Raw genomic sequence first — 27,771 nt, 5'->3', positions numbered from 1 at the left:
AGTTAGTCCTTTCAGGTTGGACAGGCTGAGGAGCAGCGATGAGTTCGTCTGGACCCGAGCGAGTTCAACGCTGCCACCTCCTTCCTGTGGGAGTCCAGGCAGTCACTCTTCACTCCTCCTCCTCCTCCTCCTCCTCCTCCTCCTCCTCTCCTGCCATCACCTCCACCAGCAGCTCCGCAGTGCAGGTTGCCTCCCCAAGACTGTTGACTGCCTTCACTGTGTACTTGGCATCATCGTCGCCCGACACCTGCAGATTGATGTCAGGAAGTGAGACAGTCAGCAGTTTCCTCTGCATCATCATCATCGTAGATAGAAAGGTTCATTGACAGATTGATTCTTTTACTTTATTGATCCCAAACTGGGAAATTCTTATGTCACATCAGCAGCTAAGACTATCACTACAATCACTGAGCGCTCGTGTGGGAGCAACAATAAGGACAGTTTCCTGTTCCTGAGTTTCATCACCAAGTCAGACTTTGTAATGTGATAATTAATGCATTAACACCGATTCTCATTGACCTCTGACCTCTGAAATGACCAGGCTGCAGTTCCCATCCTCATCATAGTCAATCTGGAAATGCCGGGTCTCTTTGATTGGCTGGTCGTCTTTGTACCAGACGACCTCAGGGTCAGGGTAACCTGCACACAGAGATGAGGGGGCGGGGCCTTTCAGTCACCTGTCATCATGAGTCATCAACTATTCATTAGTCTGTCAGTGAATGTCAGCTGTTTGGTCTTCAACTGGCTAACTGATTAATCAACTGACATGTAGAGAACTACATTTAACAGATTAATTACATCATAACACCAGATTAATAACAAATATCAGGTTAATTAACCTGTTATTACAGATTGGTAGGCTTGTCCCAATCCTAAAATGAATAATTAGCCTTTAACTTCGTGTCCCAGCTCTGGTCTGTACCTTCTATCTTGCAGTCGAAGCGAGCGGCACTGCCCTCCACCACCTCCACGTCTTTGATGACGGAGCTGAAGCTGGGTTTACACTCTGTCTTCTGCTCGTACTCCAAACACTCCAGGAACTGGTTGTCCTCTGAACACACAGACACACACAAACTTAAAGAGACTTCACACACACACACACACACACACACACACACACACAATGAGTCTGATCGGTTGTGCCGTCTTGAGCACAGGCTCCGCTCTGACCTTCGGTGGGCGACCCCTTCTTGGCACTGACTCCCGCCATCATGGCCATGGACGACAGCCTCCCAATGGCTCGCACGGCGTGACCAGTTTTCTAGCACAGAAGAATAGACAGTCAGTGTGAAGACCAAGGTCTCCTGCTGTAGACAAAGGTTGTCAGGTGGGCAGGTTTACCTGCCACTTCCTCCTCAGGATGTACTTCTTCATCCTCTCCTTGGAGAGTTTCTTGGCCTTCATGGTGTTGGTGTCCTGCTTCAGCCAGGTGTGTTCAAAGCACTGAGCACAGGTGAGTCGGGCCCTGGCACACAAATGCAGCCACTCTGTTACCATGGTGACCAATCTGCTCATTCATTCGTAAGATGAAGCAGTTTTAACAGACTCCGCCCCTCATCTTATCACTCACTCACACCACTGTCTCTAAATTGCCTGTTGTGCGATTTGAGTTAGACAGAGTTAGTGTGAAGTTGTTCTTGAACAATGAACATGATATAGCCTGCTAAGCTAGCTGCCCTTACTTCATGTCTTTCTTCAGCAGGTTGGTGATGAAGTCTTTAGCGTTGTCTGAGATCTCGTCAAAGGCCTCATCCTCAAAGTCCCAGGTTGCTGAGGTGACGTTGGACAAAGTCTCATTATCGTTGTCGCCCATAAATGGAGACAGACCGCTCAGCCTGAGAGGACAAACACAGGGCAAACTGAACCCAACTAACTAGGCTAAAGCTAACTGAGCTACTGCTGAGAACATAACACATGAAAAAATTTTATATTCCCAAAAATCTCAAAGCAGCAACAGAGGACCTGGGGCATTTACTGAGGGGTTTATATCAAATCAAATCAGATTTATTTGTAAAGCGCCAAAACATAACAAAGTTACATCAAGGCACTTTACATATAGAGCAGGTCTAGACCAAACTTTTTATAAAATTATTTAAAGAGACCCAACAGATCCCGTGATGAGCAAGCACTTGGCTACAGTGGCAAGGAAAAACTTTCTAAAAACTTTTATATCAAACCAGTTTTATTTATACAACAAATTAATAGGACTAAAAGCTAAAAGCTACGATAACAGGCAATAGTTAAGAGGAATAAAAGAAAGAAAATTGCTAATATAAGAATGTTTAACTCAGTCAAAAATCTTGAGACATGTTTTAGTTGGGGTCTACCATAGCTCAAGGATTTTGTAGATTTGTTGTATTTTGATGGTGGACTTTCCTTTTTCCCCTGAACACATCATTTTAACCTTTTCTTCATCATGATGGTTAAAGGTGTGTTTGGTTTAATGTGTGTGGATCTGAGTGAAACCATAAAATAAATAAGACTCATGTCACAAACATCAGAGCTGTGAAAGGAAACATCCACGTTAGTTAAGTTAGTTAGTTAATAAGGAATAAAAGAAAGAAAAACTAAAGGAACTCTGAGCTGAGTTTAACTAACATTTCAACACTAAGCTGTAAAATACAGTGTGCTGTAAAAAATACCTACTGACCACGTTAAGCCAAAACCTGTGAAACAGGAAACAGTAAAACTGTGTGAATCTGATGGACGGAGCATCAGACACTCACAGGATGTAGCAGATGACTCCTATACTCCACATGTCGGTGGGGTAACTGATGGCCTCGTAATTGATCACCTCTGGAGCCACAAACTCTGGAGTACCAAACAAAACCTTCAGAGTCCCTGCGTTTTCTGTTGAAGAGGGGACAGAGTTCATTTCACCATCATTATCATCAGGGGTCTCTCCCAGACCGGGAGCGGGGGGGTCATAACTGACATGTAGAATTGAAAAGCTTTGTAAATGAATCCTTAGTCTTTTAAATTGAAGGAACAAGCTCAGGAGGTGTTTCAGTCTTGGAGAGACCTGGACTCATGTTCATGTGTCTCTGTGCAGTACAGTGGTTACCTAGTCGCCTGGCGAGGCCAAAGTCGATGAGTTTGATCTTGCTGCCGGTCTTGTTAACACACATGATGTTCTCAGGTTTGAGGTCCAGGTGGACGATGCCCTGTTTGTGGATGAAGCTGACGCCGTCGATGATCTGCAGCATGTATTTGATCACCTCCCTCTCTGTCAGCTCAAAGTCCTCATCAATAATCCGCTCAAACAGCTCACCGCCTGAAATCCTGCAGACAGAGTTAGACCCACACTGAACCAGAGCAGCATGAAGACCTGATCATCATTTATCAGCGTCTATCAGAGAGAGCTGATAAGAACTAATCCAATAGACACTCCTCATGTTGACTCTTAGGGTGAGATGGTTGAGCTACGTAACAGACGTGAAAACATTCCACCTTAAAACTGCCTGTTAGCCTCTGAGCTCCAGTTCATGCTCAGAACTACATTTCATAGTCTGGCCTGCTTGGCTCATTCATAACTTAGTCTAAGAGCTTAACTACATTTTTGGTAGCCATGTCAGCTTTTTGTCATTTTTCATTTGTTTCAGTCCACAAAGATTCTTGTGTTCATTGAGTTCACAGTGAGTCTGATCACGTGTCATAACCTGAAACAAGCGCAAGTCTAACTGAGCATGTGTGAGACAGACCCTGTGTCTGATTAAACTGATCTGGGATCAGAGGAGTGTTAGAGCGTGTGGACGTACATCTCCAGGACCATGACGATGTCAGACTTGCCCTCGAAGGCATCGATGCACTGGACCAGTTTGGGGTGATGGAGGCTGTTCATGATGCCAATCTCCTGCCGCACATTTTCCTTCTCCTTCGCCGAGTACGCCTTGATGAACTTTCCTGCCCAAACCTTCTTTGTTGCCTTTTCCACCAGCTTGAAGACCTGACCAAACTTCCCCCTGTCACACAACACAATGAACAATCAGTTCCACTAATTCCCTGATTTAATTTTAATAAACCGCTGATTTTTCATCTTTGATTCTTCTTCCTTTTCATTTCCTTCTGTTTTAATCAGTTTCAAATTAATTATCAGTTCACCATGTTCTGGTTCAGTTCTACAGGACACAGGTGCAATGTGGGTGAGATGTGATTGGGCAGGGCCTTACGTTCCCAGCCTCTCCTCCACATCGTATAGCTCCTTCACCTTCACGTCTGTTCTGATTGTCACGTCTCTGTAGTCTGGCTCCTTTTCTGAGTCTGTTCAGAGGACAGAGGTCAGTGATGCTGGAATGTCAATGTTATTGTGTTGTCATGTTGTGTTTTGTTGTGATATTGCCATCCATTATCCATTATCGTTTGTGTTTGGTATGTTGTGCGACAGTTAATGAGCCAAGGAAGTCATACCTTCATCCTCCTCCTCTGCTTCCTCCTGGTTTTCTGTTGGACCAATTCAACAGCAGCAACGTTAGTTCAGTTAGTTGCTTTAGTTTAGAGGAACGGTCAGAGTTTAGATGTGTTTGGGTAGCTCTGCTTCTGATTAGTCCCGTTTAGTTGTGTTTCGTGTTAGTCCTGGTTTTGGGCAGGTCTTGTTTAGTTTAGCTGTGCTTTTGTCCCAGTTCAGGTTTACTCACCGTCGTCGTCCACCAGTCCAACAGTGACGGGCTCTGACTCTGCGCTTGGTTCTCCGATGCCATAGATGTTCTGCGCTCTCACACGAAACTTGTACTGGCGCTCTGGGAGCAGGTTCTGGAGATGACACAGACCTGCTCAGTTTGTTTTGTGGACATAAGGACTGGCAGGTCCAGGACCTGAGTGAGAGAGCTGAGCTCACCTGAACGTTGTAGGAGGTGCTGTTGCAGGACACCAGCTGTTTCCACTGCTGCTCCACTGAGTCCCAGATCTCCAGGTGGTAGGACTGGACGGCGCTGCCCCCGTCGTAGGTCGGCCCGTACCATGACAGCGTCAGACTGGACCGCCGGATATCTGAGAGTGCAGGGACCTTTGCTGGGGGGTCAGGTTTATCTGAGGAAGGTTGAGGGGGTTTAAAACTTACTCAGGTAATACTGACCTCCGAAGAGCTGAACCAAAGAGCCTGAAGGTTGGTACAGTGGATTCACAGGATCTAACAGTTCAGGATCAAGCTAGATTACTTTTGCTTCTTAAACCCACAAAAATCTCTTCATAAAGATATCAACACTTCAAAGTAAAAGACTAGTGAAGTTAGAATATGGGCCAAAACAACACTGCACCAGCAACAGGAAATAAGGAACTAAGGAGCACAGCAATAAAGGCTCTTTAAAGAAATAATGTTTCTGTCAACTACAGGAATGATTTGAAATTATTACAGGAAGTGTTGAATTTGTGTTCTTTAAACAGATAGAAACACTTTACACTAATTTACAGCTGTGACCAGCTCCACATGTCACACAGAGGGATACCAACAGACTTCTTTTGGTGGCCCTAACCCACTCTTTGAGGAGCTGGCCCCATGTCTGGAGTCCACATTCTTACCAACGATAGTGAGGTTGAGGGCGGCCTGTCGGAGGCCGTAGCTGTTCCTCAGCTCGATGGTGTAGCAGCCACAGTGCTCCTGCTGCCCGCTGGAGATGGTCAGTTTACTACTGCTGTCTGAGCTCTGGATGGAGATGTCAGCCGAGCCCTCCTGGATCTGAACACACACACATAGTCAGGAGGATCCTGAAGCCCTGGACATGCTGCTCTGATCCAGCTCCACCTTCTATTTTGCCTGCAGGAGCCCGAGCTCAACTCAGCATCACAGCTCATTACTCATCAATAACCCAGTCCTTGACCGGTGTGTGTGTGTGTCTCACCGGTTTTCTGAACTTCAGCCAGGTGCAGCTGATGGGCGGCGCTCCAGAGAACTTGCAGAGGATCTCCACCTTCTCTCCAGCCAGGATCTTCATGTCCTCTGGAAACTTCAGAATCTGAGGAGGCAGAGCTGCCAATACAGATCCATAACCAAAAATCTATCAAAAATTAATCAATCAACAAAGAAGGAAAAAGGACAGGGCTACTTCATCAGATTTGTTTATAATGAAAAGAAACCCAGTGACTCACTGAGGACTGAATGAAGATCATAGTAAACAACACAGGGTGCTCATGGGAAATGTAGTAAGATGTTCAGTTGCTCAGAGCCCCTTCAGCAGGAGATGGTTTGAAGGGGAGCTTAAAAGACTTTCAAAGTCTTTTGACATATGTTTTTCTTCTCTTCTATGAATTCTGTTCTTTTTTTTTTTCAAATGATTAATTAGTGATCAATGATTGCCTGACTGATTCCAGCTCTACAGCCAGATGACGTTCCCCCCATCACTGTTGGTGTTATTGATTATTGATGGACTCAGTTCATGTTAAAGAACTGAGCATCAGAGGTTGAGATTTTCTGGCTATAGTCTGGATCCTACATCTCCCATAATGCACCAGGGTAATGCCTCTTCCACTTAACTCCATTTGTACAGGTTCAGGACTCACCTTGTTTTGGGGGGGTCTTGGGAGTCGGTTTCTTGATCCTGGCTTCACCTGATGGAGAAAAAAAAAAAACATTGTCGGTCCTCTTCATCATCTTCATCTAACAAGTCAGTGTTTTCACTTCACTGCTCCATACCAAGTCAGGTGTGTGTGTGTGTGTGTGTGTGTCTATGAGCAGAAAAAGAGTGTGTTCAGAGTGAGGACTCCTGCAGACTGTCTCTGATGACCATATATGGACAACCTAAAAATAGGTCCTCAGGAAATAGTTGCTGGAGCTGTTTCATTTATTATGCAAAAGAAGAAACTGAAGAATCTGAATCATCTCCAGTTGGGGATGTTGTTGAAAAAATGTCAAAGTTCAGAATCTCTTCTTTCTATTTCCTCCTCTCAGCCCCCCCACTCCCCACCCCATCGGAAACACAAACATGAGGTTTTTCCAACACAAAGTTATTTCTGTTCTCAGAGAAACAGACAGACAATAACTGACAGTCAGTTGATCTGGAAGAAACTGATGTGTGTCAGTTTCTGTCAGATCCATCTATACTGGGTCAACCAGACCTGGACCCAGCTGTAAACCTGAACCTGTTCAAATTAGCAAGGCTGGTGTCAAAGAGACCAGGATCAGGTTCTACTTCAAAGCTGTTCTCCTCTGTCTTGTAAACACGTACACGGACTGTCTGACATTCAGGTTTGTTCTGCACCTGGGCTCTGTAAACATATGTCATGTCTGTTGGGTTCAGCTTAGGGTTTCCACAGGTCAGTCTCAGATGGCAAATGAAAAGCTTTGTCCCTCAGTGGTTTTTAGACTCTCATGCTGGACCAGGTCCTAGACCATACCAAAGCTGATAAATATAAATCCACAGGGATCAGGTATCAGAGGAGTGATCCAGTCTTCAGTCTGGAGCCTTTTGTTTACTGTGGAGACTCAAGCTGAGTACTGCCTGAGCCAATCAGGAACAGATCCAGCTTCCAGTTAAAGGTCAGAGTTCAGGTTAAAAATTGGAGGTCACTACAGCCTTTTAAGAACATCTAACTATAGAACTCATTGGCACAGTTTAGTTGTTCCTTATCTCAGTTCCCATGTGTGTTATTGATGATCTGGGTTGGGGTTAAACTGATTGATCTTCTGTAGAAATTATGTGAATGTATCTGATGTTTGAGACATTATTTAAAGGAAGCAGTGACTTCATGTAAACACATGATAACCACTGTTAACAGGCAAGTCAAACTTCACTCAAAAGCGGCTGATCCTCAATGAAGCAGCTCAGTCAGTGTTGAGGAAGCATTCACTGTCACCCAGAGTGCTGAAAATGTGGTGAACTTGGCCAGTGCAGGTGGAAAAAAGTCACCATGATGGTGGTAATGATGGCCTCCATTATTGTGTGATCACTCACACACACACTGCCAATGATGTACTGCCGTCACATCATCACCTCCTCTCTGGACCAACTACAACTATGTGCAAACAATTTGAAGAGCATTTGATTTGTGACGTGTGACGAGCCAGGCGGGCTGAGGGCTTAGCTCTTAGCTTTTAGCTTTTATCCTGCAGGGTTAGTGTACCTGACTCTGATTGGCTGTCTGATCTGTCAGTCACAAGTCCAGTTCCCAGAGTGAGCCTAGACCTGCCGGTGAGAGTTGTTCAGTGGTAACCAGGACACTGACAGGAGGCACCACATGAAACACTGCGGCAGCAGAAGTCACCTCAGATTGGGTGACCTGCGGTGGCCATGAGACAGTTCATCATCAGACTCATCTTCAAGTTTAAAAGTCCCTGTTAGCTGTAGAGAATCAGAGGCTCTCATTGTGACAGGTGTGGGCGGAGTCTGACCTTCCTGATCCAGACAACACCTGATCCTGAGCCAAACCATGAGTACAGAATCTCTTCCAGTCCAGGATAGAAAATACTGATCCATCAACACACACCTGCCACTGCTGGTGTTCAGATAATCAATCAGATTGTGAATCAGCTGCTCAGTATATCAACAGTGTTATGATCTTCATCTTTGATTATCATTGATTGCTGATATGAGACTGTTCAGAGCCGTGTCTGATCGTGTCTGATCAACATGTGTCAGTCCACAGAGGACAGCCGGACCACCTCTGTGGCACCAGAATCAACTGGAATATGATCACATTCCCATCTGCCTCAGCCTTTTATTGCTTATTAGCTAATGTTAGCACTTGAACATGCTAATCGATGATAGCAGTGTAGTTGTCATCCCTGTTCCAAAGAGTGTCTCATGTGATTGATCCTGTCCATCACTGAAATCATATTGGTTCTGAATTAAACTTCATCAGAGTCCATTTTAAAGTCTTTGATGGTTTCCTGAGACCAGACCAAATTTCCAAGTCCAGAGCAGGACAGTGAGCAAAAACGAGCAGCTTCTTAAAAGGAGAGCTACTTTGCAGACTTTAATCTGTGGTGTGAAGTGAAACAAAGTCTGAGAGGAGGCTGACTCAGGGAAACCAGACCTTAAAAGGAAGTGTGGGAGAGGGGCCACGAGGAGCTCTGAACCGTTTTATACCAGAACATCCTCCCTATCCTCCCCCCTCATTCCTCTGCTGTCAGCTAAGGTCTGTTGGTAAAATTCTGCAGAGGGCTCTGCAGCGCTCACCTCACTCAGATAAATGAGCCCACCTGGGGGGTGCAGATCAAATATAGACATTTAGCACAGTTTAAAAATGAAGACATTTCCAGAGGCCGGTCAAATGTTTTTTAGAAATTAACTTGTTATGTAAGTAATTACATAAGTGATTGTGTAATAAGTGATAACAGTCCAGTTTCCTCAACAGGTAGAAAGAAATGACCCAGAAAGTCACTGTGAGACAAATTAGCATAAATAAAACTAACCATATTTCTTCTAGTTATTAAAACTGTAATATTATCAGATAAAATAATCAGACTCTTTTCCCTCATAAACTACTATAATATCATAATGTAGCTAAAGAGATTGTCACAGTTGAGCAGATAAAGTGCGGATGAGCTGCGATCAGACAGTCACTGCCCTCACATGCATTTAACCAGCACTGTCTGATGATTTAAACAAACATGTAACGCATCACTGCCATTCCTATGAAACATCAGCAGCTCAGCTCAGTTTGCAGGGTGCAAGTGGGCGTGGTCTATTTCATTTCTTAGGTCTGAGGCCACGCCCAAATGTATCGAAGCATGATATCAATAAAATCCAGCTTGTCCAGAACAGGGCTGTGAGACTCGAGTATTATAAAAATGCTTCTGAAAAACATCCATTCTTCTCATGAACCTGCTTCTCTTTACTCTCTGCTGTTTGTAACTAAAGATGGTCACAATTGTGGCACCAGACGAGCTGTGAATTATCTCCCCAGGAAGAGGAGTCGTTGCTGAGGCAGTGACTAATGGGGACCAGAAATAAAGAATAAAGAATAAAGATTGATGAGGTCTGATGGATCCTGACCAGGTCAGAGCCTGTAAACAGGCTGAGATCTCTGTCCAGCACTGAGACCACCACAGGAAAGTTTTTGAGCCGGATCACAGAGATATGAGCAGGTTTTCCACTGGGACAGAAAACATGAGGCTGCCACAGAAACAGTTCATGTTGATGTGCTTCTCCTGTCATGTCAGAAACATGTTGAGTATGCTTCAACAGATGGGGGCTGATGGGAAACGTGGTCCTAATGTGGAGCACAGTGCTTGTTTACTGCCATGGAGGCAGGAATAATAATCTGATAGCAGTGATGTACACACTGTTGTTTTACAACGATACACAAAGACCCTTTAAATAGAAACCACAAGTTGTGTGTGTGTGTGTGTGTGTGTGTGTGTGTGTGGGAACCAGTGCTCCCAGCCTACGGCTCCTTATTGGGATAAAAGAAAGAGGCTGCTGCTGCATATTTTGGAAACTCACTCTCTGAGGTCGGAGTTGACTTCTTGGACTTCTTGTCCGCTGGAGAGTTTTCTGCTGGGTCTGCAGGAGGATGAGCGACACAAACATACACACACAGGTGAAGAGAGAGAAGACCATGTAACCTGTTTGTCACTGAAGAAGCCTGTTAGTGACTGACTGATTTAAATGCTCCTGTGGTTAAACTTCTGGTTCAGTGTGTTGATAAAAGATAAAACTGTGCACCAAGACAAACTCCCATCATCGTCAGCTATTCATCACCATGAGGATAAATGTTTCCAGGAATGACTCCCAGATGTTTGATAAACACAAACTGTTTGTGTTGATTTGTTGTAATTACAGGAAGCAGTGAGGCTGAGGAAGTCTGGGAGGCCGCTTTGTGCTGCTGGTTTCTGTGCAGCCGTGTCTCCACACAGTCAAGATGACACTACTGAGGTATAAATCCACCTCTACCCCAACGGTGACGGGACACCAGCCTATTCCTCACTGTGTCTGTGGATGGAGGATGATGACGTTCTTACCGTCTACTAGAACCACACAGGAACATTCAGCTTTTCCTGCTGAGGTCTCAACTCTGCATTTATACTGGCCTTCATCCTCTGGTAGAGCTTTGTCTATGGTCAGGGAGCACAGGCCACCTGCAACACAACACAACATACTGTCAGTGCACAGGCTGTTAACACAGAACTGATCTGGATGTTTTTATCTGAAAGTATAATGGGTGTTACTATGCAGAGTTTCTATGTTCATTTTATCCAGCACAGAAGCTTGTAGTAAACAAACACAGGACACAACTCCTGAGGAGACATTGGTGGCTCCACAGCAGCAGTTGATGAACAAATGTTTGTTGCCACCATTTGTGTCCATGTTAGTGAACCCAGTCTGTGATGATGAAAGGCACTGCAGTTCATGTTCAGGGCTTGCAGTTACAGATGGTTGGCTTCAGTCGAAGTATAAAAAAGTGTGTGTGTGTGTGTGTGTGTGTGTGTGTTGACACAATCTGTCTTACTACTGCTAATGCCAAGCTAACTGTGAAACCTCAGTCCGGCCCAGTTCAGTCATTGTCACGACATGGTGAGCTGGAGTTGGTCTAAACAAAGAGGACTCCTCCTGAACCAGATCAGCAGTTTGGATGAAAACGTGATCTGGTCTTCATCTAGATTAAACCACCATCATAAGTAACAGCTGTGACATTAATGCATCACTAATCCAGACATACATTATTCTGCTGGTTTCCTGTATGACAGCTTCTGCATCTACCAAGTATACTCTGACACCAATATCTGCTTTTACACATGTAACATGAATTTGACTTATTTTAGTCATGTCTTAATTTCTCTGGCATCTAAAGTTCCTGCTACAGCAGGTCGGTGAGCTGATCATAAGAGAGAAGCACTGAGAAAATGGGGGCTACAGTTCAACAGGAAATCAGGAAACACTGAGTTCAACATGAAAATAAAACTTGGTTGTTTTTTTTGGTTACATTTTTGGCATTTTTGCTCTGATTATACTATTGAAACACATCAGAGATTTGCTATGTCCACAATTCATTCTAAGCTAAAGTAGCTATATTTGCTGTCTTTAGTCTTCATGCTAAGCTAAGGTACACTAGTATCACATTTACCTTTGATAACACTGATTATTGTTTTCCATTAAACTTTGTCTAAACAAGAAACAAAGACAGTATGTCCTGTGAGATGCACACACAGCTGTCTGAGGGAATCTCAGTGACCTCTGACCTTTACCACTGACAAAGAGTCACACAGGATCAGGGGCTGAAATAACAGACGGGAGGATTACTGCTGTCTGACACACACACACACACACACACACACACACACACACACACACACACACACACACACAGGGAATCCTCAGGCCGTGACCTCATTTGTTCATCAACACACATGTCTGTTCAGATATAGAACCAGGTCTTGACTGTGGGCCACTAGGAAACCACTGTGTGTGTGTTGTTCTATTTCTGTGCGGACATTCTCGCAAAAATTGGTCCCAGGTCAGACCAGGATCCTGCAGGCAACATATCAGTTTTGTTCATCAAAATGTCATCGTAAAAATGGTTCTGGTTCTGTTGAAACTCTGCTTCAGGCTCAAGGTCTCCAGATATTAACGTGGTTTCTGGATGTGATCTGGTTCTGTTCATGTGAACCTAGCTCTGATCTAAGTATGGCACTATTAACTGGTTTTTAACATTAACTACAATTTAAAACATCACAATTATTGAACCATTGAGGCTGAGACATCCAAGTAAATATGTCCGCAAGATGAGGTGTGCTAATAGTAAAGTAATGCCAAGCAACGCGCTTGATATTCATTTACTATTAATTGCCTACTCAATTTGCAAAAGCTGCCCAAACGCATTGGTCCAACATCTGCATGATCACTATCCAGTGATACACTCATGTTTAAAGGTACACAACAGTTTAACTACACAACAACAATGTACAGTTTACAACTGATGTGTGTGTGTGTGTGGGTGTGTGCATGCACACATGCACATGTTAAAAAAAAAGGTAAACTAATAAAACATTAAGCATGAATAACAGTTCATAAATAATAAATACCATTCAAATCCATAATCCTGATTATTTCACTCACTAAAATCTGCCCTTCCTTTTTTTGATGTGAACTGGTTTCTGGTTTTAAACTTTCTTCTGATGTGAACCTGGTCTCTTCTGTGTCTCAACACTACAATACCCATAAGCCTCGGCTGCTGCGGAGAGGTCAGATGTGTGACGTGAAGTAAACTCATCAGGTTCAGCTTATTGTGAATGGGAAGAACTCCGATTGGCTGACTGTTGGTGAACTGCACCTTGGGAGTTTCAGTTGACTCCCTCCCCCATCATAACAGCAGTAATTGTGCCATTGAGATCCAGAGCTGAATCCAGAGTCTCTTCAGACTTTAAATGCTCTGCCAGAGATTGAGTTCTCACAGAGCCCAGGTCTAAACAGACCTGCTCCAAGTGTCACCTGGACAGAACCACGGTCCAGAATCTACATCCTGTGACTGCATCCTTCTTCTGTTCTATAAAAACTGAGTTACAGCCAATCAGATGTCTTCTCTATGGACCGGTGGTTAGTGTGGTTTCCCCACGATAAGAAGGTCCTGGTTGGGTTCTCAGCCTGGGGCCTCCAAAGACATCCTGTTTGGGTTCATTGGTGACTCTAAATTGTCCGTAGGTCTGTCTGTCTCTGTGATGGACTGGAGACCTGTCCAGGGTGGCCCGCCCCTCACTCAGAGTGAGCTGGGATTGGCTCCAGAACCCCCCGTGACCCGGAAACAGATAAAGCAGATGATGAGTGATAATAAATGAATGAATGAATGAATGTGGGCGGGTCTCGAGTTATGCAGACTCTAAATTCACAGTCCTGGGTTTGTAGCTGGTGATGGTGGTTCTGCATCTCATCCGGCTAAGAGCTGGTTGCTGTGTCGCTGAACCCAGCTTACCAAAGCTGCCAACCAGAACTAGGAGCAGGACTAGGAGTTACTCCAGTTAGCTGCTCAGCAGCTGTTTAGCAGCTGACATGGTGGATTCAGGTGAGATCAGAGACATCCATCAGAAATTAGGGTCGCTTCGGGTGAACAGCTAAATTAATATTGATGTTTCAGACCAAATGAAAAGAATCGAGAATAGAGTGAATGAACTGGCGCCGGTCCTCACAAGCCACATTAACAAGGGCGTGTGTGTGTAAAGTGATCTGTTCCCATCTGAAATACCAGTAATAGTCTGACGGCGCTGTCACGCTTCACTTCCTGCCTCTGTCTCTATTGTTTCAGAACTCTTTCTATTAATAGATTTTGAACAGATGCCTTGACACCATCTCCTCTTCCTCAATCTTCAGTCAAACTCACACGACTTCCTTATCAGAGTCTGGTTAATGATTTGACAACAACATCAAATCACTGAGCTTGTGTGTGTGTGTGTGTGTGTATGTGACCTGACCTTCGTAGGCGAGTATGATGAACTTTGATGGCTTGATAACTTTGCCGTCAAGTGTCCAGGTGACAGTGATGTCAGCTGGTTCAGAGTTGGCGAGGAGGCACTGCAGCCTTAGCCGCTGCCCGTCCACCACTGTCACATCATTCAGCTTCTCCACGAATTCTGGTGCCGTCCCTCCTCCCCCTCCTCCTCCACTCTTCTTGTCATTAATCCCTCCATCCACACAGTTGTTCATTGCCGTCTTCCCGCTCTCTCCATTCTTCTCAGGACTACCTGGTTTCTTCTTGTTGGCAAGGACAGCACGGAAGTCAGCAGCGTTTTTTCCAGGTGTCTCGGCTGGTTTGTTGCCGTTACCGCCAGCTGCGCCCTTCTTCCCAAGCACGCCGCGGAAGTCGACCTGCTGTGGTGAGTTCACCTTACGCTCCTCCTCTGCCTTGGGTTTGATGCCCTTTAGGTTGGCCTTAAAATCCATCTGGTGATGGTGGCGGTGCTCTGCAGTGGCGGTGGCAGGGGTGGCCTCCCTCAGCTCCTCTCCCTGGTTGGTTTTGGTATGTAAACCCCTGCGTCCCAGTAAAGAGCGGAAGTCCAGCTGCTGTGCCACTCTCTGTCGCAGTTCCTCTTCACCAGTCTCCCTGGTTTCCACACTGTGCTTGAGGAGGCCTTGGGGAGCAGCAGCTGGGTCCTGGTTGCCCTCCTTCTTCCTCGTCTCCTCCTTGTGCAGGTCCAGCAGTGTCTGGTTCTCCCTCTGCTCCTGGTTGGCCTCCTGCCGACTGACAGCACCACTGCTGCTGGCACTCCGCTCCACGCCTCCTCCTCCTCTGGCACCTCCTCTCAGCACCGTGCTCCCACCGGCTGCTCCTCCTCCTCCTCTTTCTCCTGCTGCTGCAGGACTAGATGGCCGAGTACAGAGACAGATGGAGCAAAAGAGAGAGAGAATAAACAGAGCCGGGTTAAAGCCCCCTGGAACAACAGGACAAACGCCTCCCCCTTACATGTTTGGGGTGGGGGTGAGAGAGGGGAGGGGAGGAAATGGACCTCAACTCAAAATGTCCATGTTACATCACAAGTGACTCGACTGTCCTTATAAGGGCATAGACCCAGAACTGAAAACACATACACACACACACACAGATGTAAACACAATGAAGCTGAGTTCAGAGTTTACTTCATCACCTCTTCTCCCAGAGACAGACAGAGGCAGGAAATGCTGGCTCTGATTGGTTGGTTGATATGGACGGATCTGAGACATGTTGTTGTACAGAAAGACTGAGACTGGGAATGTGATGAGCGAGTGAAGAGCAGACTCAACATCCAGCAGATCTGCTGCTGAGGTCTTGGACCCAGGTACCACAGGAGCTACCCATCTGCAAACTCTTGATGGGGCAGGGCTGAGTCTCTGTGAGAAAACTGCCCCCCTCATTGGTTGCTGTATTGGAAGTCTTCACAATAAACCCTAAGGTGGAGCTGAGAAGGAGTTAAGGGAGGATCTGATCTGCTCTGTACTGACCATGACTGGGTGGTAGGGTTAGTCTGTCACAGTTGCCCCGCCCCCCCAAATCCCTCCCCTCTAAATTGAGTATCATTTAAAAAAATGAACATCATGTTGTGCTGAAGACTGCAAACTAGAGACTAGAGACCATAAACTCATCAGGAAAACGTTTACTGAGGAGGAGGAGGGACATTTTTCCATAGACTTCAACAGTGTCTTACTTCTATTAAAGCCAGTGGTGTTGCCTCCTGATAGTCAGTAGATAGAATGAAGTTTTAAGGCTTTTCAGCTTTGGCTTCACTTAACAGATCCTGGAGTCCAGGTCCAGGTTTAGAGACAGTCTGTGGTCTGAACCTTGTTCAATAAATGCCAACCTGAATCAAAAGACCCAGAAGGCATCACATCAGACTTCAGGTGAATCAGGTCTCACCTGGTCTCTGCTCCTTGATCTCCTCGTCCCGTCAATCTGTCTGTCTCCTGATCTGTCACAGACAGACTGGATACAGCAAAACATTCCCCAACAGTATTTCTGAGACAGAGAGACAGACAGAGACAGCGTCATGTTTGCACTGGAAAGATGTTTTAATGTAGCAGTTCCTGTATGCATAATGGGATTGGGCTGGTTACTACGGTGATGATGGTTAAGGACAGATCCTCACCCAACTAAAGTTACAGCTGTATTTATCAGAAAGACTCACATTTCTCTTGTGCACGTTTTAAATAACATTGAAACTGAAGGGCTGTGATGTGTTCATGAGTCTGTCAGCAGATAAATATGGTGGAGGTGGATGACTAGACTAATGATGGAGTTATGGGGGGATGTTGGGACTTCTGTCCTTAGGTCACATCCTACAGAACATGGAGAATAATTCCAGTCATCTGCAGATGTCAGCTGACCAACAGCAGCGTTCGTGCACACCTCAGGTGGACCAGGTAGTCTCCAGCATGATGCTTCTTCACTCTCCTGAGGAGGAAGGTCAGTAACAAGTCAGATCCAGGTCCAGGACCTCAGCTTAAGAAACGCCTGAGAATCATCTAGAGTGGGTGTTAAATGTCCACCTGATCAGCAGCGAGATGACGTCCTCTTTCTGCAGCAACTCGTAGTCTCCCCCAGAGGTCAGCGGTTGGCTCAGGTCTCCTCTGGTCCAGGTGAATTGGGGGAAGGGGTCTCCAGCAATGGCACACGACAGAAGCACATGTTGACCGACAACTGCACTCACTGGTTTGGGCTTGGTGATGAACCATGGCTGGACGCCATCCTGAGGCTCTGCCACAAACCCACAACATGAATGATACCAGATCTTCGTTGAAAACTACAGTTTTAGACAGTCCCGAGAATTCTGTTACCCTCTACAGTGAGCTGGGCCTGCGTGTGGTCCTCTCCGTGCTGGTTCCAGGCCTGGCAGCTGTAGGTCCCAGTGTCTTCAGGGAAAACCTCCTGGATCAGCAGAGTGCAGCGGTTCCCCTCCCTGAGGAGGTGGAAATCTTCTGACTCCCTCACCTCCTGACCATCATGGAGCCACACCACCTCTGGAGGGGGGTGACCTGAAGACAAAACCACTTCATAGACATCATCCATCTATCAAGACTGATAATAAACAGTCATTCACAGCTTTTATCACTGAGCTGTGGGAGCAAGCTTCTTCCAAACTGTGGTGGAGGTTTCATACAGGTGACCATGTGACTGATCGATGATCTGACACATGATGATTGAACCATGAAGGACATAGGCAGTCAAACACAGAAGAGTCAGCAGACAGACCAGCAAAACTTGATCCTAACACAGCTTATATGGAGAAAACCCTCTGTGGAAAATCATTATGTAATACACACACACACGCACACACACACACACACACACACACACACTCTCTCTGCAGGGTTCATTAACATGAAGCCTTCAGCTATAGCTCACTGTAATATAGCTCATAGTAACTAATATCAGCCAATAAATCAAACCCAACACATGAACATGCATGCACACGCGCGCACACAGACTGTAGACTGACTTACATTTATCTTCAGGAGTTACTGTGACACCATCAACTAACTCAAGTTCTTATCATCTTTAGGATGATAAGGATGAACCTCCCTAACCTGAATCTAATCTGAATTTAACCCAAACACTACAGGTGTCTGATGGATGTGCCCTCCGCAACGATAATAAAAGTACACACACACAGAGGCAACGAATAGTTAGGATTCATCTAGTGTATGTCTGTCCTCATCTCATCTCCAACATCTCCCTGGAGATCATACAGGAAATACCGCTGCTAAAACACACACACACAGAACATGGTCGTACCCGTCAACTCCACTGTCATGGTGACTCTGCTGCCGTCCATCACCTTCAGATCAGTCAGCTGGCTGATGAAGAGTGGGGCCTCACATGTCCCTCTGACCTCTGACCTGTAAGACTGCTGTCGGCCTGAAACAAAAAAAAAAAAAAAAAACAAGTAAAATGCATCACATTGTCACATTGTTCACTTTCGTATCCATGTCCTTTGTCTGTGTTCATTTGACCGCCACAACGGTTAGAAACTGAAGACACCTGTGGTGACATCACCAAAGCTCCTCTATCTTTACTGACGGACTGATTTGACGGGCTGCTATAAACTTCTCAGACAGTCTGACCTTGGAGGTCACACACAAACATCACAGCGCGCCTTCACGCACCAACAATCATTGTCTGTTTTGTCATTCACCAAGAGAATGAAATTTCAGACTTGGACAGGTTTGAGGACCGGCAAGAACTTAGTAATGGGTTAGACCAGGTTCCAGAACCAAAAGTGAACCTGTTCAAAGTGACGGTGATGAAGGTGCAGTCAGGTGTGTCAGTGTGTTGGTCTAGGTCTGGATAACTCACAATGATGGACTATTTTGCTTGTTTGCTTGTTTTCAGGTCTCAGTCCAGATTAAATAAACAATAAACACAAATGCAACATGTACACAAACACACCATTCAACCAGGCTGTTAGTGCGTTAAACCTCACACCAAACACACTTTTCTTTCTTCTGTAAATACAGTGGGTGTGTACATTGGCTAATAATACACACTCTGTGTGTGTCCTCGCTGGCATTTCTGATATGTACACAGAACAAGACTTGTTTAGCACTTACAGGGCAGACATACTGTATATTCACACTCACGTGCACATATGTTAAAATACACTCTGTCTCGCTCTCTCTCATACACACATACACACACACACACGTTGGTGTCAGCGTTGGAAGAAAGGGAAAAGGAAATCCAGACTCCATATATGGAAAAGGACGAGTGAGGTTTAGAACAATGACCTCTCTCTCCATAACACACACACACACACACACACACACTCTGCATTATAAAAGGTTCACCATTTGGCCAAAAGTAAGTGGACATTTGATTCCTGAGCACAGACCATGGGCCTCACTTATCAAACACTTGGGGTCAGAGTTTGCTTAGGACTGTGCACATTCTCCCATCAAGTCTGTTTTTTAGACCACAATCTTTGCGTGGAAAGTGACGCACACTAGTTTCAGGCCCCGTTTTTTGCATATGCCACGTTTATAAATGAGACCCATGGTCTGTGAAGAGACCTTGTAATCTGACCCACTGAGACTGTACAGACCAGTTACATGGACTGGTCTGGACTAAGTGGTCTAAAGTGGTCTTTGACAGACGTCTGTTCCTGTGATTGAAACACTGGAAACAGCCACTGTGACACAAACTGCCTGACTCTTCTCACAATCGTTATTGTCCACACATGGACATCTGAATCTGAAGGTCAAGTGTGTCACTCTGTGGGAATCTTCTGATATTTAACTCTGTGTGTATGTGGGTGTGTGTCCAGTTGGGGGATTTCCTGCTGTAGGATTTTCTGATTTTCTTTTTAAAGCAGCAATAATGTTTTCTGACATGCAGATGAATGATGGGGTGTCTCCACTGAAACAATGAGTTTCCTAGTCTGGATCACCCTGAGAACTGGTTCTATGTGACCCTTTACAGCCTACAGACCAGAGTCCTGCAAGATGTCTGACAGGAAACTTTCCTGTCTTCCGACACCCCTCCCAAAATGATCAATTGAAGGACTCGACAGTCTCTGAGCTTGGACCTGGACTTGGGCACTGTTTTCCACTTTGCCATGGCTGCTCTCAGCCACACACACATAGATGCCTTCATCCCGCTGTGACGCCCTGTAGACAGTCAATGTGGCCACACCCCCCACATATGAGACTCGAGTCCCGTCTTGATAAGGACATGCTGACAGAGGAGGAAGTGACATCATCATCATGATGTTAAAAAAGCACAAACATCAGAGAATGAAAACATTTTCACTGTGAGCGTGTTTGTGTGAGCCATTAGGTGGAAACTCAGATGTAGCTGTTTCTGAGCGAAAACCACCAGACTGCCAGGCCAACTGACCATCTGACCTAAGACTCTGGACTATGCCATGATAGAACATCACATCAGAGCAAAGACTGAACCTCCACCCTAACAGTCTGGAGAAGATGTCCCTTCACCTGCACTTGGAGCTCTTACTGTCCCCACATCTTTTCCTGACCTAGGTTCCCTCTGAACACCAGTCCAGCAGGATGGATCAGAAGTGAGGAGGACTGAGGATCAATCACTTAAATCTGCAGCTTTTTAAACTAGTCTGTGAATGATGTTCACTTCCTCTTTGATAATCTTCGTCGTCATCATCACATGTGTCGCTCTGAGGATTTTGGATTTCCAGCTGTAAAACATCTGGAGGAACCCCCCCCCCAACAGAGTGATGAACATGAGCTTTAAACAGTCTGGATTCAACACTCAATGCCCTTCTTGGGTCGGCTTCAGCTTCTCTCTGTGCGTGTGTGTGTGCTGTTCATTGCAGCAGCATGTTTTGTCTTTATATGGTTTCCAGCTCTCATATTTGTTTAATGGAGGTCCGACACCACAGCTCACTGTCACCCCCCTCCTCCCCTGTCCTCCCCTCTCCCTGCACCGTTTACAGACACAGTTTCAGTCCAAGCAGCAAAACTGAAACTGAGACAGAAGTTGTTTATGTTTCTCTGAAGGCGGCTCAATGACTGAAGTCATGTTTCATGTTTCATATTCATTGTCTGAGATTTAAAAGAAGTATAAGGACACAGAGGACACAAGGACACAGAGGAAAACAAGGACACAGAGGACACAAGGAGGTCTGAGGTTAGTGGGTCTCCTGCTGTGGCTCATGAATGTTGATGTATATTCATGGTGCGCGCTGCCCTCTGCTGGATACTTCAGTCCAACACACTTAAGGCACCACAGACTGAACCCTATGATGTGTGGGTGGTTCAGGTTTCACACACTGACCATTTAGCAGCCAGCTGACAGACGGAGCAGGTTTCCCCTCCACAGAGGCCTGCAGACTGAAGGTCTGATCCTCCCTGACTGAGCAGTCCTGGACCAGACCGACGAAGACTGGTGGGTCAGAGACACCTGGGGGGGGCAGAGACAGACAGTTATAGACAGAGACAGTTAGAGAGAGAGAGAGAGAGACAGACAGACAGACAGACAGGTCGTACTGTGGACACTAAGAGTCCATGTTGTCGAGGTGACAGTCAGTCCATCAGCTGCGATCAGCTGACACCTATAGGCCCCCTGGTCCTCTTTTCTCACTCTCTCCATGATAAGGCTCAGACAGGTACCATCTTGACTCTGCTGCAGACCAGATCCTGTCCTCAGCAACCTCCCATCCTTCATCCAGCTCACCATGGCAACAGTAGCAGAGGAAACTGAGAACAATCGACAGAAGAGTCAGGGTGAGGAAACGACCTGTAGAGGCTGAAAACATCAAAACAGCTGAGAGAGTCATAGTGAGCTGGACCAGGTCTGCAGGTGTACAGGCCTGATCCACTGGACTTCAGCCAGACTATGAATTCAGCCTTTACTCTGACCAACAATCTGAAGTGCTGACTGAGCGTTGGACCATTGACCAGCTTAAGTTCGGTCTAATGGACCTGAAGCTCAGAGAGCCTCACAGACCAACAGGTTCAGTTTGCAGTCAGACCCAAAGCTTGGAGCTACCTTGGCAAGTGAACGTCACCTGTCCTCCCTCGATGGCCTCCTGGTTCAGAGGGACGGCCTCGAACCGCAGGTTGGACTTCAAAGCCAACCTCAAGGAAATAAGTTAATAAAAGTTACTGTAAAATAAAACCAATAACAAGAGCAGCACCAACAACAATCACAATATAACTACTACTAATAATAATGATAATAACTATACTAGATGAGCCTAATATTTTAACTCTTTTGTTGTGTTTGAACAGATTTTTTTATGATTTCCATCAAATGCTAATGGTTGTTAGCAGTGGCCTGTGTTAGCTAACAGCCATACCTGCTGCTGTCTGAAGCAGCTGCTGACCATACCGTACTGGTCTGAGCCGGTCCAGGATCCAACTCGACCTGCAGACAGGAAAAACTGGGTTAATCCAGTCAACTCACCATGACCAGAAGTCCAGACGTCCCCCATCAGAGACTGTCCGAGACACTGAACCAAAGACTGCTCAGAGTGATCCAGATTAACTGAGCTAACTTTTTTGTTTTGACAGACTACAACACCATGAGCCTCGGGCACCGTTGCTATGGAGAAGAGGCTGTGAGACAACCAATCAGAACATGTGCTTCTCTTACATTAGCGTTGTAGCATTAGCATCTATAATCTACATGATCATTAATGAAGCCTGAAGATAAACAACAATAATCACAATAATGTTACTAACTGCTGCGCTCCTCTTGGTATGTCCCGGCTGAAGGAGGCAGATATTCTGTGCCTTCTCCCTGGATGTGGACTGGTCTACCTCTGAGCTGGGAGCACGGGGACCAGCTCCACCCACAGTCCTGGTCTCCAGTTTGGTCTCAGCAGGGGGGACAGTCCTGCAGGAGGACAGGTCAGTGTCAGGACTGGGACTGCACCCACATGATCTCCTCTTGATATCAGTTCTGTGGTGTCCCGTGTGTCAGCTTCATGCTGCGGCCCCCTGAGTGTTCCTCCTTTACCCAGAAGCCATAAGAAACCCCACATAGTATTCTGCTGGTCCCTTTAAAACTCTGGACCAACCGATGAATGACCGGACTATAAGATGACAGACTCACTGTCATTTTATATGAATATGGCATCAAACATTTGTGAAAAAATTTTTGGAGACTAACAGAAATCCTGCTGTTTGAACACAAGCCTGGACTCACCAGGGAGGGTCATCAGCACCTGAGGAGAACAGGTAGCAGAAATTCATGAAAAGGCTCAGAAAAAAGATGTCATAAAACTCTGAGCTCTGATTGGTCAGCTCACCCTGTACATGGAGCTCGGCAGTGGCGGTTGCTTTTCCGGTGCTGTTGCTGATCAAACACATGTAACTTCCTGCGTCATCCACACACACTTCCTTTATCTCCAGGAAGTGGAGGCCAGAGCGCTCGTACATACTGACCCGCCCAATGGACTGAAGCTTCACCTCCCCCTAAGACACAACAAACAAGCAAAATATATGTTAAAGATAACTGTTGTAATATTGTTGTTTGTACAACAACAGTTATAACTTTATTAAAATTTCATTTGTGTATAAATATAATTAACCAACAAAGATGATTTGTATTCTGTTTCTGATTCAGATTACGGTTTGGATTGTGGTTGCAGTTCTAGGTCAGATTATGACAGCGTGTTTGGACCTGTTCAGTCTGACCTGGAGAATCAACATCAAGCTGGACTAAAGATCAGATTCTGGACTGAAGTGACAACTTATTTGGATTTGAATGATCCAAATCAACACCCTGTGACCAAGACCTGGTCTAGTCAGTATCAGGCTCCTTGCCAGAGGCCCTCTCACTCCCTTTACCATGACTCAGAGAGTTAAAGTACTCCCACCTTGTACCATGTGACCTGGGGCTGAGGACGTCCTGTTGTTTTGGCGGAGAACTTCCTGGTCTGTCCCGAACTGGCGAAAACTCGGCTTGGTCTGGTGATGAACTTGGGTGGACTCTGGCCCCAGATACTGGTCCAGTTCCCCAGTGCGGGGGTGGCAGAGTGACACCTGGAATCATGGAGTTGTTGGAGTTCTACGAGCAGTTGCAGCTACTTTACATGTGCGTGACATTACCAAGGTCCAAGGTCAACCACGTCCCGGGTCTCTGAAGAGGCCTCATGTTCTGACATGTTGCTCAGTTTCATCAGTTAATAAATAACAAATGCAGCTCAAGTAAGGGGGCGTCAGGGGTCAGGGGGGACTCACCTTGTCTCCATCTTCATGGAGGATGGGAAGCCATATTTCTTCCTAGAATCTTCTGTAGGTGGAAACACATGAGAGCATGAAGGAACAACATCATCATCAGGACTCAGGAGACGACCTGAGGTTGGGGGGGCTATGCTCCAAGAACAGTAACCTCAATAACAGGTGTAAAGGTCAGCTGGTCAGAGGTCACAGGTCAGGTAGGAGTCATACTTGTTACCTTGCAGAAGGATCTCCACAGTAACTTGTTGACTTCCTGCCTGACTGGAGGCTTGACAGGTGTAACGTCCCAGATCGTCCTCTCTGACGCCGCGCACCACCAGACTGAAGTTGCCACGCCCACCTTGTTCAACAACACAGTGCTCTCCACCAATAACAGCTTTTCCCTCCTTGAACCATGTGACCTGAGGCTCAGGATGACCAAGTACCTGAAACAGGTGCACAGATGTTTCATTACAGGTGAGCTGAGCCCTGTTCACTGACTCACAGGCACAGACTACAACAATGCTGACTAAAAACTACAAAGAGACAAAGCAACAGAGCGATAGCAACACAAAGAGACAAAAAAGGAAAGATACAAAACAATAAAGAGATTCAGCCAAAAGGAGATAACATCTCAGAGAGACAAAACAAATGTCTCTGCTGTCGGGTTCTGATCCATGGCTCAGAGATCGTTTTAAGTTTCAGGATCAGGTTTAGACCAGGAGTCCACACAACTCCACAAAGAGCAGCATGTGTGTTAAACATGTGGCGAACACGTTTTCACTGTCTGAGGACTTGAAGTTTGTCTCCCATGAGGCTTTGCAGATCCATCAATCTTCCAGTTTACACTCCGATGGTGTATTCATGTGCTGTGGGATTAAACACGTGATGTTCCGATTTTTTAGGCAACACAAGAAACTCCATGTTTTTAACCGGTTAAACTGAGACCACAAAACCAGAAACACTTCAAAGACAAACCAACAGACTGTGTTTGTGTGTGTGCAGTTGACTGCTTCACATTAGAAGTGGGTCATAAGACCACAAGACTAAAGAAATGTTAATCCCTGTCTTCACTTCTTGCTCACTAACACAAGGCTTTTATCTAGAACAGGATCCAGAGGAGAAATGGGGACCAAAGGAGGTCCAGGACTCAGAGGAAGACTCATCATGAGTATAGATTAATGATATTAGCTTAGCTGTGTATCTCACCTTCCCTTTCAGGCGGGCGTCCCCCCCCAGACTGACTTGGATGTTACAAGGAGGGAGGACGAAAGCAGGTGGCTTGTTGCCACTAGAACTGCATCCTGGTGACGAGCCTGTTACCTTGGAGACAGTGGAGGATGCTGAAGCCAAGCGGATGTCACTCATCCTGCTGCAAGACAAGAAACACACGCTGATGAAGAGTGTGTGTGTGTGTGTGTGTATAAGAAAGATGAATAGATCAAAGACATGGACATGGAAGCATCATGTGGGGCACCGGTGGTGTAGTACTTAAAGTGGGTGGGCCATAAACAAGAAGCTGCAAAGTCCAGGCGTTGGTTTGTCCCCACCCCCTCCATGCTCTCCTATGGAATGATGCCAGACAGGCCAGAAAAAAAAATCTTGGAAATAAATAAATAAACACATCATGTGACTCAGAGCATATGACTGTCCATATCAGTGATGTCACACTGAAGCTAAACCTGGGCCTGGACTCTGGTCTGAAGAGCTTTATAGCTTCATCTTATCTACTGGCCATCAGGGGGTGGCTCCAGTGGTCAGCAACAGTAGTCAGACTGTGTTGAAGTCTATGGGAAAATTTCCCTCCTCCTCCTCAGTAAATGTTTTCCTGATAAGTTTATGGTCTCAGTCTGAAATACAATATGATGTTAATTTTTTAAATGATGCTCCATTTAGAGGGAAACAGAGCAGGAAGGAGGGGAGGGGTGAGGGGCAGGGCTACTGTGTGATTGGCAGACTGCGTGGAGGTTCAAAAACCATTGCATCTGTTTTGTTAGCCCTCAGTCACACAGCTCAGCTCTGTCCCTGGCCTGGGAGGGGGGTCACTGCTCCTGAGCATGTTCAGTGTGAGGAGATGTTGTTCTGGTTGGAGCACCAGATGGTTTAGTTGGTGTTTTCTGAACAAACAGCTGCTCGCTTGGCCTCTCTCTCTCTCAGTCATATTGATGGGGGGGCTCTGGCCTCTGTGTCCCTGCCCTGTTCCATGGTGGAACAGTATTTACATTCACAGACATTTTCCCTGCAGGCCATGGGTGAAACAGGAAGTTCAGGTCTGCAAGTGATAGAAAATCAATAAAACACACAGATCAGTATCAGGAGAGAGACACAGAGGCGGCTGAAGCTTGCTCGCCCATTAACAGAACTGCTCATCAGGTCAAAACTTCAGTTTCATTACGAAGGATCAGTAAACACATCACCCCCCCACCCTCAGGATCAGATGAGCCAAAGACGACTTCCCAGCATGCTCCGTGGCCGATCTCCAGACTGGCTCTTTAATCTGTGGAGATTCCTTCACATTAGTCGAGCGTTTCACAAACATCCGTCAGCACGTTTCCAAAGTCTTTCCCACCATTTACAAAAATACCCAGGACACTGAATCAGCAGCTGATCAGCTCTGATGACAGCAGGACCAGAAACCTGAGTTTGAGCAACAAAGGTTTACAACCGCTGTTAGCCACAATGCTAACTCCTGCTGTTTACAGCACAGCCCTTGTAATTTTTTGCAGCATCACAATTCCTGCCAGGTCATTCCTGCTCTCTCTACTTTCCTGTCAGCTCCTCTGCCAGAAAAAGGATATCAAAGTCCCAAAATTACATTTTATAAACACAAACAAAAACCCCTCAGTCTCATGTCACTAACACTCCAGGATCCACATCTGGATCTAATTGTCCCCCTTTGGTAAGTTGTAGAACTGAAGACTGGCAGCATGAATGTGATGTGGTCATGTTGTCATCCAGAACCTGAAGACCTGGTGAGCTGCTCGGTGTTATTAAGGAGTCCCTAATAAAGTAATCAAATATACCAGAAGGCCAGAATCCTCAAAGAGCTCATCTACTGGTTTACATGATCTTTTTCTATCATACAAAGAAATAAACACCTCAGCACCAAGACCACTGTGTCCTGAGGTTTCCTCCTCGGACCATCCTCTCCGCTGGAACACCTGGAGGCAGCATGTGGTGGGAGGAGCTAATGTTTGTGGAGCAGATGAGCTTCAGACCAGCTTTATGAGGAAACATGAAAAAATGTGAATCGGATCATTTAAACCGGATTAAAAACTGATGTTAGATTAGATAAAACTGAATTATCATCCTGAACCCCCACAGGACCAGGTCCAGACCTGAGGACCTGATACTCTTCATAGCCAGATGATTTCCTCTTCATGTTTCCCAGATCATCATCGAATGCGGTGACGTCACTGACACCTACAGGTCTGCGGTTCGGAACCTGAACCTCGGGACTCTGGAGATCTGGATTATACTTTAAACCTGCTTTTGTGTCTTTTGGAGACGACCCGTGAGGCTCCGAGCCGTTCAGTTTAAACAGAGCTAACAGTGATCAAATCAAACTCACCCCTGACTCTCCTGAACTCTGAAGAGGTCTGCCGGTCTGCGGGTCTTCAGGTCTTCAGGTCTGGAGGTCTGGCTCCACCACCGATGCTGCTTCACCTGAAGAATCAGCACATTCATCAGTACCTCCTCCTCTGAACAGGAGGAGCAGGGGGGCGGACCGACAGAACTGAAC

The 27,771-nt window shown here is 45.9% G+C and overlaps 1 protein-coding gene across 1 annotated transcript; it reads right to left on the bottom strand.

The window, feature by feature from the left end:
* Positions 1-109: 109 nt before the first annotated feature.
* Positions 110-27,743, bottom strand: mylka (myosin, light chain kinase a). The gene is made up of 36 exons (XM_029529911.1): positions 27,601-27,743; positions 25,239-25,401; positions 24,268-24,475; positions 24,051-24,102; positions 23,687-23,852; positions 23,117-23,282; positions 23,014-23,032; positions 22,548-22,701; positions 22,163-22,230; positions 21,853-21,941; positions 21,351-21,560; positions 21,139-21,264; positions 18,127-18,249; positions 17,169-17,366; positions 16,881-17,088; positions 16,741-16,785; positions 16,252-16,350; positions 14,336-15,222; positions 10,895-11,011; positions 10,377-10,436; positions 6,493-6,540; positions 5,835-5,962; positions 5,515-5,671; positions 4,835-5,025; positions 4,635-4,749; positions 4,408-4,440; positions 4,170-4,260; positions 3,759-3,962; positions 3,065-3,282; positions 2,727-2,850; positions 1,683-1,835; positions 1,342-1,465; positions 1,171-1,261; positions 923-1,051; positions 527-639; positions 110-247 (listed from the first exon to the last, which is right to left on the bottom strand). Exons 1-36 carry the CDS (start codon positions 27,714-27,716, stop codon positions 110-112), a joined length of 5,331 nt encoding a protein of 1,776 aa, XP_029385771.1. The 5' UTR covers positions 27,717-27,743.
* Between the last annotated feature and the right edge of the window lie 28 nt (positions 27,744-27,771).

Source organism: Echeneis naucrates, chromosome 21, assembly GCF_900963305.1.
Source record: "Echeneis naucrates chromosome 21, fEcheNa1.1, whole genome shotgun sequence".
Taxonomy (NCBI): Eukaryota; Metazoa; Chordata; class Actinopteri; order Carangiformes; family Echeneidae; genus Echeneis; species Echeneis naucrates.
This window is presented reverse-complemented; position numbering and strand designations above follow the sequence as displayed.